General features: G+C 33.3%; 1 protein-coding gene across 5 annotated transcripts in view; it reads left to right on the forward strand.

Annotated features, from left to right (window-relative positions):
• LOC125661591 (receptor-type tyrosine-protein phosphatase alpha-like) overlaps positions 1-18103 on the forward strand; it is a 95585-nt gene that overhangs the window by 58486 nt on the left and 18996 nt on the right. For 2 of the 5 annotated variants that reach the window (XM_056146959.1, XM_056146961.1), the window contains 12 exons: positions 286-423; positions 804-944; positions 1317-1454; positions 4792-4923; positions 6050-6187; positions 11873-11970; positions 13809-13921; positions 14521-14597; positions 14967-15235; positions 15951-16038; positions 16900-16973; positions 17245-17281. In XM_056146959.1, coding sequence (XP_056002934.1) covers positions 286-423; positions 804-944; positions 1317-1454; positions 4792-4923; positions 6050-6187; positions 11873-11970; positions 13809-13921; positions 14521-14597; positions 14967-15235; positions 15951-16038; positions 16900-16973; positions 17245-17281 — 1443 coding nt within the window. The remainder of the gene's footprint in view (positions 1-285; positions 424-803; positions 945-1316; positions 1455-4791; positions 4924-6049; positions 6188-11872; positions 11971-13808; positions 13922-14520; positions 14598-14966; positions 15236-15950; positions 16039-16899; positions 16974-17244; positions 17282-18103) is intronic. The other 3 variants (XM_056146960.1, XM_056146962.1, XM_056146963.1) reach the window with 2 other exon arrangements.

Genomic DNA, 18103 nt, shown 5'->3' on the forward strand with positions numbered 1-18103 from the left:
GGTATTGAAGCCGTGGATGACTACAATCATTATTAGTAGTACTTCATGAATATATATGTAATTGTTCATCTATAATCCCCAATATCCTCAGGATGTACTACTTATATATTTCAAACAAGGGGAATTAAGAGTGTCGTTAAACATAGACTCATTGAATAAACTTTGATGGAAGGTGTTATATTCGATGAATTCGATATTCGAGGGAAATATAAATGCAAACAAAACGTGTCCAAGCATTCAATGTAAATTACCATTATATATAAGTAAATTTAATACTTATTACAGAATGTGACGGGAAATTGTATGGAGAGAACTGTACACAACCCTGCGGTCAATGTCGGGATTTAGAACAGTGCCATCACATTAACGGAACATGTTTAAACGGCTGTGACAGAGGATATGAAGGCGGGAACTGTACTGAAGGTAAATGATTATACTAGATAACTTTAAGCTTTATAGGAATTGTGTTGTCTGTCCGTCTGTCGTTCACCCCTCTCATTGTGACACGATGGTTCTATTTGGTATTTCAATTAATAAACAACTACCCTTGTGTTTCCTTCATCAATGATGTATATATTAATTCCTTATGATAACAATTCTGGGATCTTGCTAAACAACAAAAAAAACTTGTTTAAAAATCGCGTATAACGTATTAAAATGTTGATGATCGAAGAAGTTGGACTTTCAAAAACGTTTGTTACCTTGTCAGTTGTGTTATTTTCTTCAGTGACATAGCGTACTCAATTCCCATCATTGAAAATAACCATAACTCGGAATAATTCTCACATTTTCGTTATCGATAGAATGTCCAGAAGGTCGCTATGCTTACAACTGCCAAGAGAGATGTAACATCAATTGCGGAGACCCTGAGAGATGTGACAGAGTAACAGGACAGTGTCAGAATGGATGTCTGGCTGGGTGGAAAAATCAGAAATGTGATTCAAGTAAAGAAATGGTCATGATAAATTCATTTGCACTTAACATTTCCTTTCATAAAGAAATGTACGAGTGCCTACCTACTTATCAAAAAAACTCTTCATATCATTATTTCATCATTGGTAACATCTTTTTCACAGTTACGTACCGTACGTTAACCAAGATATATAATACATCAGTTTTTCAATATATTTTTCTTTTACCAATGATGATTTTTGCTTTTAATTTTGTTAACTTTCATAGAACAATGCATGATTATTTGCCTGCATTTTACATGAAACTGTAGCTTTTTAATCATTTTTGATAATTGATTATCTCATTTCCACAAATAACATTTATCCCTTTTTTCAATATACATGGATCTATCTTCTTTTACAAAGAATGCGATGGTAATACATTTGGACTAGGCTGTAATCAGTCATGTGGAGTTTGTTTGGGTAACGAACAGTGTCATCATGTGAACGGAACATGCACCGAAGGTTGCGACAGAGGTTACGAAGGAATCAATTGTACACAAGGTAATTTAATCAATTTTGACATGGTTGGGTTGTATGTGTTTGATCCCCCCAAAAAATGATTATCTGTAGAGATTAACAAATTAGGGGTTTTAGTGACCTTAAACAACATTTTGGCTGAACACTGAGGTCAACTGAAGTGTCATATATAGTTAATTGATTGACTGTTGTTTATAACGTCCTTCTCAAGAATATTTCACTTATATGGAAACGTCACCACTGCTGGTGAAGGGCTGCAAAATTTAGGCCTATGCTCGGCGCTTATGGTCACTGAGCAGGGAAGAATCTTTATCGTGCTACACCTGCGATGACACTTGCGGTGACATGGGACCTCGGTTTTTGCGGTCTCATCCGAAGGACCGCCCTATTTAGTCGCCTCTTACGACAAATCAAGGCCGTACTGAGGACCTATTCTAACCCACATACCCACGGGACATATATAATTTAGTCGCCTCTTAAGACAAGCAAGGCTGTACTGAGGATCAATTCTAAACCTGTATGTGATACAACTGATATTACACAAGAGTGGGATGTAACTAAAAATGTTCGGAATTATGATATGATTTGATATTACACAAATCAGTAATATAACTAATATCACAGAGAATTGATATCAGATTTCAATGATTAGCATCATTCCTACAAGTGATGGGGAAATATCACTTATCACTTATATCTGTAGAAGAGAATATTTTGAGAAACTGTTCAGCGCGATGCTGTGACGTTATGTTTTTGGCGTGTTTATATATATATATATATATATATATATATATATATATATATATATATATATATATATTGATGATCAGATGGAGTTCAATCACATAACATTTATTTCTCTACAGGCTGTTTTTAAGGGGATGGTTTCCCCTCACTCATCGGGAGAAAAATGACATCTAACGAAAAACATCCGCATGGCTGAGTATATGTTACACAGAAACATACTGGATAGTTGTTAAGCATGATTACACACAGGATTGAGTAAATAGAAATTTATGGGAATGACGGCAAGTGCTGACAAGTTCTGAACGCTTATTCAATGAAGATTTTTCGGGATGACATATTATAAAGAATTTCTCTAGAGTACAAAGATTGCAGTTTTTTGAAATGCTTGAGTATGATGATGTTTTTCCTAAAATTTCCACTTAATTTTGTAGTCAATATTTTTGTCTTTCAATGTCCATATGAATTTTTTGAGCTCGGTGGTATTCTATTTAGTGGGATTACGGAATGAATGAGTGTGGTTGGCGTATTTTAATTTGAACTCGGTGTCTGCTAGTCCCAGGTAGGAAGAGAGCTACGTGGGACTAGCACCCTATTTACTCAATCCTGTGTGTAATCATGCTTAACAACTATCCAGTATGTTTCTGTGTAACATATACTCAGCCATGCGGATGTTTTTCGTTAGATGTCATTTTTCTCCTGACGAGTGAGAGGAAACCATCCTGTAGAGAAATAAATGTTATGTGATTGAAGTCCATCTGATCATCAATTTATGTAGCTTCGTGAGGCCACGTCGAGCACTCTAGAAGATAATATCGGAGATTTATCCCAATATATATATATATATATATATATATATATATATACACGAGAGAGACATTGTCTACGTGATTTTTGAATGATTTCTGAATGATCCTCGTATATATCATAAAATGTGAATTTATGTAATTATTTCCATTTCAGACGACACCAAATTCCCAACAATTTAAAATCAACTAAACATCAAGGTTAATCGGTAGAAAATACCATGATATAAAAGTAGTAGAACGTTTTGTAGAGTTTCATGTGAAATTGTGACCCCTTGAAAAACTATTGTTGACAAGGTTGAAGTCGAAGTGACAATTTCACATGTTACCCTACAAAACATGTAATGCTTTTTATACGCCCGTCGAAGACAGGACGTATTATGGTATGGCGTCGTCCGTCTGTTCGTCTGTCTGTCCGGACCTTGTGGGCAGGATACAGACTGGATCATAAGCCCTAGGACTTTATAACTTGGTACATTTGATCACCATGATGAGAGGAAGATGTCTATTGTGTTTCAAGGTCAAGGTCGTAGTATCACTTATTAGGAAAACTTTGTGGGCAGGATACAAACCGAACCGTAAGTTCCAGGATATTATAACTTGGTATATTTGATCATCATGATGAGAGAAAGGTGCCTATTGTTTTTCAAGGTCAAAGGTTAAGGTCGTAGTATCACTTATTATGAAAATCTTGTGGGTAGGATACAAACCGAACCATAAGCTCCAGGATATCATAACTTGATATATTTGATCACCATGCTGACAGGAAGATGCCTATTGTTTGTCAAGGTCAGAGATCAAAGGTCAAGGTCGAAGTATCACTTATTAGGAAAACCTTGTGGGCAGGATACAAACCGAACCGTAAGCTCCAGGATATTATAACTTGGTATATTTGATCATCATGATGAGAGGAAGGTGCCTATTGTTTTTCAAGGTCAAAGGTCAAGGTCGTAGTATCACTTATTAGGAAAACATTGTGGGCAGGATACAAACCGAACCATAAGCTCCTGGATATTATAACTTGGTATATTTGATCACCATGATGGCAGGATACAAACCGAAGATGATTTGGTTTGGTTACTAATCTGGTATAGTAAGTTGATAGACTTGTGTTTTAAATATTGCATTTCAGTATATTGTACCTGTACTTATACTTTAGCACTAACTGTTTCAAACAAAGGTGTGTGGTATATTAGTATATTTATGAAGTAGCGCATTCTAAGGCTATATCCCTCTTTATATCTTGATATCCATTTCTACAAGCATAATAATGAATTAACTCACAGAGGACAGTGCTAACTTCACTAACATATGAATCCCACTAAAATATGTTTTCCTTGAGCAAAATCTACGGACGTATTATGCCACGTTGGCGTTGCTCTTGTTTTGTTATATTGAATGTTTAAAATACGGTGAACATTCTGTACAATTATTTTTATACTGTTACCCGTTGTCATGCATTGCCAACCGTTTTTGTCAACCCGGATGACGTAGTTTATGCATGCAGCGAGGTAACAGTACAATTAATAGAGCTGTTCTATACCAATACAAGAAAACATAATAATTCTATCTGGAAGCTTCTAATTTGGTTTTGGTTTTTTTTTTATCATAATGAAAACTAATGTCAGTTCCATGTATTAATACCCATTTAAAAACACACATATTCAGTCCATTTAAGTAGGCTTCATGACGTCAGTGAAATGCATGTATCAAAGTTGATTAGACTTTTCCTTTGTCAAAATGTGTATGTACTTTTTTTTTTACAAAATGATAAATATTTTATTTGATTTTATAAAATGCTTTTCTGAAAGAATGCCCTAGTGGTCGGTATGGAATGAATTGTGACGAGAAGTGCAAACCAAATTGTAGAAGTTGTAACAGATTTAATGGTACGTGCGAGTCGGATTGTCTTTCTGGGTGGAAAGGAATATTCTGCGAGAAAGGTAATGTTTTATTTCTGTTAATTGTAGTATGTGATGTTGATCACTGTTCGTTATCTTCACCTTTCATGCATATTTACTGTAGCCATGCACGTAATAGAAAAAGAATGAAAAGCATATACACATTATTGATATATCCAAGAGACAAAAATCATGGTAGAAACTCTGAACTGTCCTGTTTGACGGCAGATAAAACGGGAAAAACTTTGGTGACCTTTGTAAATGGTCTGTATCCGTCGTGTTCGTCGTCTGATGTGTGTTAACAATTCAACATTTTTAACTTCTCTTTGATACATGTAATCACCATTCCAATTCACGCTGTGAACACAACTCCTTAGAAACCGCTCAATGGATTTTGTTCATAATTTGCAGGATTGTTAGTCTCCATGTTTAGTTGATCATATTACGCTGCCATTTTGATTTGACAAATACAGGAGTTATAAGACGTTTGTGCTACAAATGTTTTTGCGGCGGTGGGGGACATGGCTACGTGTAGCAATCTTGTAATGTGAAAGAGGTTAGATGCATATTTAGGAAAAGCAGAAAATAATGCACCGCAGTTATTAATTTCGCAACCCCAGGTCTAGATTAGTTATATCGCGTGTTAATGTTACAGATTTTAGATTATATAAAACCTCTCTTCAGTATATGCACAAGGCATTTAAGTATTAAGAACACATTTTGTTTTATATTGTTACTGAATATTAGAATTTAGCTCAGATATCCAGAACGGGAAAGTTTTTCTACATTTCATCTGTTCATTGCTCTGGGGACTACTGATGCTTCTACCAATCTAACTCAGGTGACCAATATGGCATGTGGGTCTCTTGTCTTCTTCGTATAATTCGATTAATCCGAAAAATTATTGATAACGAGGATGACCAAAATATTTATTATTTCAAGAATATATATGTAATTGTTTATCTATACACCACAATATCCACTATATTTGCATGTTATATACAGTAAAGAGAGGGATTTAAGCGTGTCATAAATAACAAACCCTCTCATTTGAACCTTGTTGAAAGGTGATAGGTTGTTGATGCTGATACACTGGGAATACCAACATTTTCAAACATTCAATGTAAATTATCAATATACATGTAAGTAAATTTAATACTTATTACAGAATGTGACGGGAGATTGTATGGAGAGAACTGTATACAACCCTGTGGTCAATGTTGGAATTTAGAACAGTGTCATCAAATTAACGGAACATGTTTAAACGGCTGTAACAGAGGATATCAAGGCGGGAAATGTACTGAAGGTGAATGATTATACTAGTTAACTCACCCCTACTAACGTTATTGTTATTTAAAGTTACACCACTTGGGTTTTTTGACCCATTAAAAGGTTAGAGGTGAGGTTAAATTCCGCAGTGAAGGAAACCGGAAATAAATATGCCAAAGCTATAGTCATTTTCTATATACTGTAATAGACATGTATCATCAATGCAAATTAGAAAATTCAATTAAGTACTGTCATACCAGCGATGATTGTGAAATAGTGAAAAGTTCAGGAAGTTAAAGTCATTTAAAGATTTAGATTGTAGTTTAACTGATATTTAGTCTTATTGTTGTGTCATGAGGGGGGGGGGTCTTTTCTTCTTTTGTTCGGGGGGGGGGGGGGGGGCAACGGTAACAATTCCATTGTTTATAACATGTGCAAATAAAGAATTTGGGGAGACTGCTTTCTTCCATTTTCATTTATAGGGCTATTTAGGGTAAAGACAGAACTGCAAACATAAATGCATATATCCATGGAGAGTTTGTATAAAAAAATTATCTTTGGTATTAAGTTTTTAACACCCCTTCCCCCCTCCGAATTAAGAAATCATGAATTTTTTCGAACTTAGGAGAAAAGTTCCCCCTCCCCGAGTTAGGATTTTGTAGAGTGGGCAAGTCACAGGACATAACAATTTTTTTTCTCTTGTCAAGGATTTTTAACAAATTAAGTTATCTTCAGCATTAAATTAGTTACAAAAAGAGAATATTTTGCATTGAAAATAGAATTGGTGAAGAAAATGTGCGATTCCTCCCTTATAGTATAATTGCGACTCATATAAACTGCACAAAATAATATATCACATTATAAGTTAATCATCAACGTCACAGAAAAAATGAAATTGATATTATTGTTAGATTCTATTACTACACTTCTATAGCATGCTATTTTTAGATTTATTCCTCTTTAAAGATATCTCATAAATTTTATATCTTATTAAACTTACAAGATATCTTCTAAAGTTTATGAAATATATTAATTGTATCCTTTATAATTGGATATCTGATAAAAGATGATAAAATATGTTATATATTTTATAAGTTATCTTCTAAAACATATATCTTATGTCTTTTAAGATATCTCAAACTTAATAAGATATTTTATAAGATATCTCAAAAACAAAATTTTATAAGACATCTTGTTAACTTTATAATGTATCATATGAATTTACTTTTATAAGATATATATCATAAAACATATAAGATATATTGCATGTATATTATAAGATATAACAAAGTCTGAGCTATATTTTTTTTTAAATTGTTTATGAGATATGTTATAAGATATGTAAGATAACTTATAAAGCTTGTCAGAAATCTTATAAAACATTTAAGATATTTTATGTTTTATAAGATATATGTTAAACATGATATCATTTGATATACAAGATATCTTATAAAGCTTAGGAGATATCTTTCATAATTTATAATATATATCTTAAATATTTTATAAACTATATATTATATGAGATATATATCTTATAAGATTTAATAGATATCTTATCAGATATAGAAGATATTTCATAAATTATATATGAAATCCTTAAAGGAATACCCCGTAGATACATTGTATAAATATGGCGTGCCATACACCTCACTTAGGAAGAAGCTAGATTAGCAGGATTTTATACAATTATATGAATATATACATATTTTGTATGTATCTTAAGAAATATCTGTGAAAAGCCTAATATGCATTTTCATAAATTTAAAACTTAACGTCCTAATTAATTTTACTCTCTATGCTAAAGCAATTCATCAGCAAATGTGAATTATTACTACAGTTGTGCTCTGCAATGCATGCAAGCAGCTAGTTATACAGTATCAAAGTTGGTTAAGAAGTACTATGTACAAGTTACTACTCATAAATGGAAATTCAATGGTTGAAAATTTTCCACATTTATTGAAATATACATACTTTTCTTATCTATATGTATTGATCAGAAAGTAAGACAATGTTACACCACTGTATCTGATAAGGTTTTTTTTAAGTCTTAAATATTAAAGAAATTAAACCTTTAGAGTGGAAAATTTTTACAATATGTCTATAGATACATAAAATCAGATGCTGAAATTTTATGAAATTTAATTCAATATCACTATATATGTATATACATACATTTCAAAGTTATAATAATTTCTTAAAAATTCTTGGAAGTTATTTTTATAACTTTAGTCTGTGACATACACTTTAGAGCATCCCAGATTACAGGATTTGAAGGTAGATCCTTAATGTAAACTGATGAATTCATTTAGGAATGTGCATTGCACACCAGCTATTTCCTCAAAATGAATCTCTGAAAGAAAGAAAAATCACAATGATCAATATAAGCTATCTAAATTTTATTTCCCAGTATGAAATATGAATACTGATTGATTGTCTTAATTACTCCTTCTAGATATATATTGTGTTTCAATTTAGTATCAATAGCATTAAAGACAAGAGGCCCATGGACCACATTGCGCACATGAGTTACCTTGGCCCATATTAAAGATTGTTCTTGTATATTTGCATGTAAAGCTTTGATCCTTATTGTGGCCCCAACGTACCCCCGTAACCATGATTATTACAAATTTGAATCTGCACTATGTCAGGAAGGTTTCATGTGAATGTAAATTTCGTTGTCCCAATGGCTTCTTGAGAAAAAGATTTTCCCTATATATTTGTATGTTAAACTTTGAACCCCTCTTGTGGCCAGACCCTTCCCCTGGGGGACATAATTTTAACAAACTTAAATCTGCACTATGTCAGCAAGCTTTGACATAAATGTAAGACTTTCTGGCCCAGTGATTCTTTTAAAAAAATCAAAAGATTTTCCTTATATATCTGTATGTGAAATTTTGATCCCCTATTGTGGCCCCATCCTACCCCCAGGAGCTATGGTTTTAACAAATTTGAATCTGCACTATGTCAGGGAGCTTTCATGTATATATAAACGTTTGTCTTACTTTCTGGTCCATTGGTTCTTGAGAAGATGTTATATTTTCCCTATATAGTTGTATGTAAAACTTTGATCCCCAATTGTTGTCCAATCCTACTCCCGGGGGCCGTGATGTTATCAAACTTTAATCTGCACTATGTCAGGAAGCTGTCTTGTAAATTTGTGCTTTCCTGGCCCAGTGGTTCTTGAGAAGAAGATTTTTAAAAGATGTTCCCTATACCTTTGCATGTAAAACTTTGATCCCCTATTGTGGCCCCATCCTATCCCTAGGGGTCATGATTTTAATAAACCTGAATCTACACTATGCCAGGAAGCTTGCTTGTAAATTTCAGCTCTTCTGGCCCTGTGGTTCTTGAGAAGAAGATTTTTAAATGACCCCACCCTATTTTGTGATTATCTCCCCTGTGAAGGGTGGCAAGTTAGGCTGAAATTAACAATATGGTTCTGGAGAAGAAGTTGAAAAGGTTGTACAAATGGACTGATGACATCAAAAAGTGATCAGAATTGCTCTTTCAAGCTTTCAGCTCATGTGAGCTAAAATCGATTTGGAATTTTTCTTTGCTATGTGATTTATCTCTACCTACACTGCATATACACTATGCCTATTTTACCAGAAAGAAAAAATTTAATTAGAACTTTACATATACATTTTATGATTTTTTTTTCAAAATAGATATTTAATATAATTAACATTTTATAGAAGAGAAACAAAAATATCATAATCACAATTTGAAACTAAAGATTGTTTATTAGGAAATACAAATGTCTCCCTGAGCTCCCCAAATTGGAAGTTCTCAAATGAAACTGTCCCTTATTGTACTGTATAGTATTGAGGAGAAAGCATGAACAGAAGCATATAAGCATTTATGAACTCCGATAAGCCATATAGAAGTGTTCACAAATTATTTTATACCCTCCACCCCTAAGATTTTAAGAAAACAATTGGATCTTCCTATCCCTACAATATATGTCAATCTGCAAATGACATTGAAATATTGTGAAAAGTTTAAGTCTAACTCTGATAATCCATATCAGAGGAGAAGCATTCACAAGCTATTTAAACATCTTCCACCCCTCTTAGATCCACTATAACTTTTCGAAAAATAATTGGATTCTCCCGTCCCAACAATATGCACATCTCCATATGGCATTGAAGCATTGTACAAAGTTTCAAGTCTAGCGGATAGGAGGAGAAGCGTTCACAAGAATTTGTGACAGACAGATGGACAGACAGAAAATACAAAAACAATGTCTCAATCCCCCTGGAAGAGGGGAGACATAATAAACTAACTGTAACATCATGCTTCAAAATACTAACGATTTATACTAAGACACTGAATACTTACAATTTACACATGCAAGACACAATACTATTTGATGGGCAGCATTTAAAACATGGCTTCTAAAAGGAAAAAAAATCATGCACTTATTTAGTATGTAGCAAAAAATGTAATATTATGAAATTATACGATTTGTCAGTAATTAAGATTTAGTATTCCGTGAAACAGTGTGTGTCATCTGCAAGTGTACTATATACTCAACCAAGACAGGCAAAGTGATAGCATAAGCAATACTGTATATCTTCATGAAAATATTTCTAAGATCTGCTACATGTATAATTATTAGCTTAATTCTTATAATCTTAAATTTTTTGACTTGTATCTGGTGAAAGTTTTGAGGTAGAAATTGTGTTGTGCCTTTGTATGCATGTACATAATTTGTTAATGTTCGTGTACTCCTAAGCAGATTTTAAATAATAAAACACTGAACACATATACATGTACTTCATAAGTTCTGTTACATGTACATATACAACCATGCATAAAAAGATGTTTAAATACTATAACTATTTTTTAAGAAACATAATTATCTGCATGCAGTGTATATTTTTGTTAACAATTTAAGGACAGATAAAATGATCTCGCTTTGTAGACAGAATAATTCCCTTTAAAATCTTGAAAACATAATCATTACATTCAATTATTGGAAGATGTGATACCTTGACAAATCTAGGATTCCTTTGAGGATCTCAAAATACATTTGTTCAAAGGGTGGTGAATCACTCAAAGTCCCCAAAAAGTACACTGAAAGCAGACACATGCACAAATATGTATTATGATTTGAAATTTAGGCTAAAAATATAAATTGCTGTGCAAGTCAAAATAATGGCAAGAGAAAAAGAATCCCACTTCTCTATGATACACTTCCTTGTATTGAGTCGAATATACCAGTCTAATTTTAATTCAGATTGGAACATATAATTCGTAACTTTTTTCTTTAACTGTAAACAATTAAATTTTAATGTTCTGATCACAATCTCCATTTAAACCAATTAATTGTGTCTTATTGAACTTATTTTCACTTGTCAATGAAACTTTTAGATTTAGTTTGATTGAAATTTCTTATTATAGATAAAATTGAATTACAGATGTCAAGTCCCCCAAACAATGTTTCTTCAATAATCTCTTCAACAATATCTGTTTATTTTAAAAACTAAGGGTAGTGTGTTTAATTTTGGGTCAGAAACACAATATTTATTATATGCCCACCAACATTTCTTTTTATTTCTGACCTGTATTAACGAAACAATTTAACATTTCAAACAAAAGGAAGTTGAACATGAAAGGAAAACACCAATAATTTATTTGTTGTCATGAGGTAAAATGTCAAGGTTACAGCAGACCTTCCAACAAAGTTTACTACATTCAGATTACATGTTCTGTTTAGGGTGCGGCTGGAAGTCCTTTGGTTATAACTGCAATGAAACGTGCAGTATGAGGTGCTTCAATCAAACATGTGACACTGTGACCGGATCATGTGTACAGGTAGGTGTGATTTTACACATCAGATTAAATAATAAATGTATTGCAAAAAGAGCTAGAAATTAAACTAAATTCCTTCGAATATATAAACACCTGAGAAATACTTTCTAGATAAAACAATATCGTCGGGTTCCACACTGAGGCTGCGACACACCAGGGTCGTTAAACGGGATAAAGACAATTTAGATTTTTATTTCAAAACGCCTGGAGGGAACGTTTAGGATATTCTCTAGGAGGAAATCTTTAGAATTAATAAACTTCAAACTTAATCAATATTCAGTAAACTAACCTCTACAAGACGGTGATTATCCTGACTGGGAATCTTTCAACAATTACAAACAATGATGACATCTCTGGTGTGTCCATGGCTCTGTGTTTGCCCTACTCTTTGTTGTGCATTCTTTATGGGGTGTATGAAATTGGATACTGTTCTTTTTATTTACTGTTTCGATATGGAATGTTTAAACTCAGCGTTTTATTACAGATCTTGCATTTTATCACAACCATCGCGTTTTATCACAGATATCGCATTTTATATATATATATATAATTATAATTATATATATACTAGCGGAAAAAAGAAACTGCATTATTTAATATATGAAAAAATAATAAATAAAAAAACAATGAACAAATTTTATTTTCTGTAATACTGTTAACAAATGTAATCGTTACATTTCAAACGTCGACTAACGTCAATTTCAGCACACTCGAAAAAAACCCACTGGTATTCGAACTTGAATTAGCAAAGTTTATAACGCGTGTGACCACCATTTACATTCGTGCATGCTAGACAATGGCGTCTCACTGATGTCACTAAAGTGCTTGAAGGATGTTGTTCCAGATGTTGGTTAGAGCCTGGTCTAAATCAGCCAATGTCACTGGCTGATTTGGTAAACGGCGTAGACGTCGTTCCATTTCATACCAAAGGTTAAAAAACATCGCCTTTATCGTTTGTTTAGATTTTATAAATTTAAACAATAAATATAGAAAAATTATACTAAATTTTATAATGCCGTTTCTTTTTTCCGCTAATATATATATATATATATATATATATATATATATATATATATATATATATATATATATACTGGTTTGACAATCTTGCTAGGCGGTGGGTGCCGTACGTCGCTGGTTCGACCCCGGGCTGGGGCGAAAATTTTCAGTACCTAGTTGTGATTATTTATTGCTTTATATATATATGTATATAGATATATTCAATATTTCTTTTTTTTTTTTTTTTGGTATCGGGGTAGAATATAACTTTTTTCTATAGCGCTTTCACCCTGCGGGCTCGTTAGCAGATGCTTAAACATTGTTTATAGCTCTATAGATCAAAGTTTGAGTATTGGAATTAATTTTTCGACTTTATATATTTACTTGGTGAAAGGCGTATAACAAACAAGGGCTAAAGTGTAAAATCTTTAAACCTATGATTGGCGCTTAGAGCAATTTAGCAATGAGGGCTTATTATTGTACCGTCTTCTTATTTTCTTATTTTCGAAAATCCAATGCAAAAGACTGTCAACTTTCACTTTGAAAATCATAACATTCTTTGGAATATTTTTTTGGATTCGTGCATTATTTGTAACTGATTACCATAACATACCGTATGAATACAGCCTTCGGATTCTTGAGTCTTGGGTTCAGACTTTCAATTAACATTCTATTCTAAGGACTTTGTTGTGCAATACATTACCCAAACCTAATTATATTTTTTTCAAACTTCGTATTAAAGAGATAAAAACAAAGCATTCATGTTCACTGATTATATCAGATTAGTCATATATGTGTATACTGCGTCCACATTCTTTGTCATGACCTGGGATTTATTTTAGATGGACAAACAAAAACAAGGAAGTTCTGATGACAGCGCTCCGATTACAGTTGTAATCGTGTTTTGCATTCTTGGCCTCGTTGTTGTTGTTGTAGTTGTTATCGTGTTCAGAAGGTAAACTTGTTACACTTCTTCTGTTTATAGACACAACTCCCCTAACAGAACAATGTATCAATCCTGAGTCTGTTTACTGCGATCTTTCATAGGACATGAATTGAATTACCCAATATTGTATATTATTAAAATATGAATTAAATTACCCAATATATGTTTACTATATTTTATCAAAATATGAAATAGAATTCCCAGTAGTGTTTCTTTTTAATATTATCAAATTATTTAACTATATTACCCAATATTAGGTAATATATACAATATTTATTGTATATCATGAAACCCGATTGTGATTAAGAAAAACCCAGTGAAAATCCCTCATCTAATAAAGCAGCTGTTTCAGATGATTTTACATACTTTCTTGGCACACTGATTTTGACTGCGGATAACTCCGTTTAGCTGATCAGGATATAGGGATCACGGCGGGTGTGACCGGTCAACAGGGGATGCTTACTCCTCCTAGGCACCTGATCCCACCTCTGGTGTGTCCAGGTGTCCGTGTTTGCCCAACTATCTATTTTGTATTGCCTGTAGGAGTTATGAGACTGATCACTGTTCGTTATCTTCACCTTGCATACTAGTATTTATGATCTTTTTAGAATGAGATCGACTAAAACAAGAACTAATCCACCTCCTCAAGAGAGATTTCCAATGGAAACAGCGGAGAATGTATATCGTAAGAAAACGTTTTGTTTCTAAATATGTCTATACCTGTACAAATACAATAATCACGTGCCCCTTTTTCCAAATGCCAGTGTGAGTTTATACGTTATTCTCATACATTAGTATCGTTGTAAACAAGCCTCAGAAAATAAATGATTTAGAAACGTCATGATATCACTATGCATTTCAAATATGAACAGAAAATAAGATTCATGTAGTTTGACAGAGATAATGAATAGCATTATCAACGATATACGGAGATTTGCCTGTATTAAATCATATAAAGTAAATCCGTGACTATTTACCTCTGACCAAACTGAGATTTATATATCAAAAGCACCAGTTCTGAAATGGACAATAATTGATAATTATGTTTTTGTAGAGAACAACGATCAAGACAGTCAAGCCTTTAACCACAGCAGCGAGAACTTGGTGTCCAAAGATAAGGTCGTCTCAAAACCAGAAATGAAATCAACAAAGAAACACGAAACCAAGGCTGATTACGACATTGATGACGAAGGCGTAGAGAATCCTTATAGGGATATGTACATAAATCAAGAAACCCTAGCTGATGTCCCCGTCAGTCGGCTGGAGAGAGTGATTACTGATAAAAAGAAAGACGAAGCGGATGGATTTAAAAGAGAATATGCTGTAGGTTATGGTTATCAGATCCCGGAAGCACTGTGCATACAATGAATGAAGTTTTATTTCATATGAAGCAAATTTACATCCATGGATATTTGATTGAAAGGGAAAGGCAACTCTAACCAACTTGTTGCTTTTCTGAATAAAGTATTACTTACAAATATCGTAAATGACAGTCTTTAACAACAAAAATCCCTGCTTAACGATTAAATCAATATTAAGCCATCATATATTTTAAATCACCCGCCACTAATCATGCGGCCATCGAATTTTAATTTATGACGTCACACTGTCGGTTCCGGTTTATTTCTTCAGCAGCACTGTAAATGTGACACGTCAAGAAGAGTTTTTGAACCCGTTCTTTCGCAAGAAAAAATGAAGAGAAGATGACGTTAAGTCGAGTCGCAGACCGGACAGACGGTGGCTCGAAGCGTCGCAATTTACATTTTACTTCCATTTCTATCGGAATATTACTAGTCGTTAAATAGCCGTAATAGATTTATCAAGATTCATATGCCCATTGTTCATATTCTTGAGAAAAAGACTTTCCTTCCAATTGGCAAAGATGTCGAAAATAATACCATAGAACATGTGAAGTATTTCAAGAGGAATAACTAGCTTTTGAAAGTGTATGATCTATATAAAGTGTTGATAATGTGATGTATCTGACGTACAATTAAGGCAAACAAAATTCTAACTATCTGTGTTATCCTTCTTGTAGATCTTGCCATACGGTGAACAGCACAAGTGTGATGCCGGGAAGCGACCCGAAAACGTGTCGAAAAACAGATTTAAAACAACTTTTCCGTGTATGTGTTCACAATATTATGTGTTATATTTGTTATGATAGAATCCCCTCTAAAGAGAGGAACTGCAATTAATATAAAAAAAATTCTCTATTTCTGCAAGAGTATAATTAAGATTGTAAAGCAACAAAAAAGTTCGACTTGAATTTTATCCTATCCTCATTTATTTGGTATGATTATCCACTACAAAGTGCACTTCTTATTTGTTTTAGCTCACCTGAGCCAAAGGCTCAACTGAGCGTTTCTGATCAAAATTTCTTCGTTATCTGTTGGTGTCGTCGTAGGCGTAATTTTCTCACAGTTGCATCCCTTTTCCAGAACCACTGGGTCAATATCAACTGAACTTGGCACAAAGCATACTTGGGTGAAGGGGAAATAATCACAAAAATGCAAAAATAGGATGGGGTGATTAAAAAAATGAAATTTACATGAAAGCTTCCTGATATAATGCAGATTCAAGTTCGTTAAAATCATAACCTCGATATTTGGGTGGGGACACAATAGGGGATCAACGTTTAACATGCGAATTTTTCGGGAGAATCTTTCAGAGTATTCTCAGTTAAGAACGATCGCGTCGTAAGAGTGGATGTTTAAGTGAAAGCGTCCTGATTTAGAGTAAATTCACTTTTGTTAAGATCATAGCCACAACAGTTCAAAGTTCTACAGATTTACAATGGACTTTCCAAGGGGTGTTCTTATTAATTACAAATGAAAAGATAAAACAAGCTCTTTTTTCAAGTGAGAAGACGTTTTGGTTTCATCAAATCTCTACGTCAATGCTTTTTTCGTTTAGCGAGGTTTTAGCGAGGTTTCTCGGATCTGGTTGAATATCTTTAAAACTAGAAGATTTTTGTTTGTTTACAGATGATCATTCCAGAGTCATTTTAAAGGGAGATAATGGAACATCGTCTGACTATATCAACGCCAATTACATCAATGTGAGTCGACATTAATAACCAGTAACTGAAGACAATCAATATAGAAAGCTTTATTATATCACATAAGTCTCAGAAAAGTGGGAATTTCTTTTTTTAATAAAAGAAAGTGTATGTTAATATTAAGATGATATCCATTTCTAAAATCTGCGTGCATTCATAAATTTGTTAAGTCAATGTAAATTAAGAAGGGGATTGATATATTGCCTTATATCCAGTGTTTAAGTGTTCGACATGTGTGTCTTCACTGTCTGTCCTGCTTATTTTATTGAAGGGAACAGACGAACAGAATGAATACATTGCTTCACAAGGTAAACATTATTATAAAAAATGTTCCCCTATATTCGTATTTTACACTTGGTCCCTTTGAGATGGAAAGCAGATGACAATTGCATATATATATATATATTCTCTTCGGAGTAAAATTTTAAATAAAACACTTTCTAGTTATTTTTCGACCGTGTTACCGGTCTTCTTCAATCGTGTTTATCTGTCATAGCAACGTAACGCAAGACGACATCACAAAAGTATTATGACGTTACAGTGAGTATCATACAATACGCAACTTCCGCGATATCAGCTCTTCTGTGATAGAGGTGAGCTTAGTGTTCTGTTGAACGCTTGGGTGGGTACAAGATGTATACATATTCAAACATTTCGGTTGAGCATCACTGAAGAGACATAATTTGTCGAAATGCGCACCTGGTGGTACCGTATAAGTTTTACATACTATAGAGTAGCTATATAGATACGGATAAATGTAATGAAAGTGTAAATTTTGTTTATATCATCTGTTGGTATACATTAAACTGACCATATTAAGAATAATATTAAGAATAATATTTGATTGAATTAGGCCATTAGATTAAATATGAAATTATTTTTATATCCTCTTTTGCACGGGTGATATTCTTAACAAAGAAAAATGGTGATTATCAATTTTTGTTTGAGCTGTTTTATTATTAAATACAAGTAAACTTACTAATATTGTGTGCCCCTGCAGTTTGGGTGGTTGCATAATGTCTGATAATCGGCCTTTAGGCAATATATGAAGGCAGTGGTAAGCATTTGTACCCACCGCGTGTGGGCGATAGTATTTTTTGTGTCTCACTGTGCGTAAGAGTTCCACAAAG

Source organism: Ostrea edulis, chromosome 8 (assembly GCF_947568905.1).
Source record: "Ostrea edulis chromosome 8, xbOstEdul1.1, whole genome shotgun sequence".
NCBI lineage: Eukaryota > Metazoa > Mollusca > Bivalvia > Ostreida > Ostreidae > Ostrea > Ostrea edulis.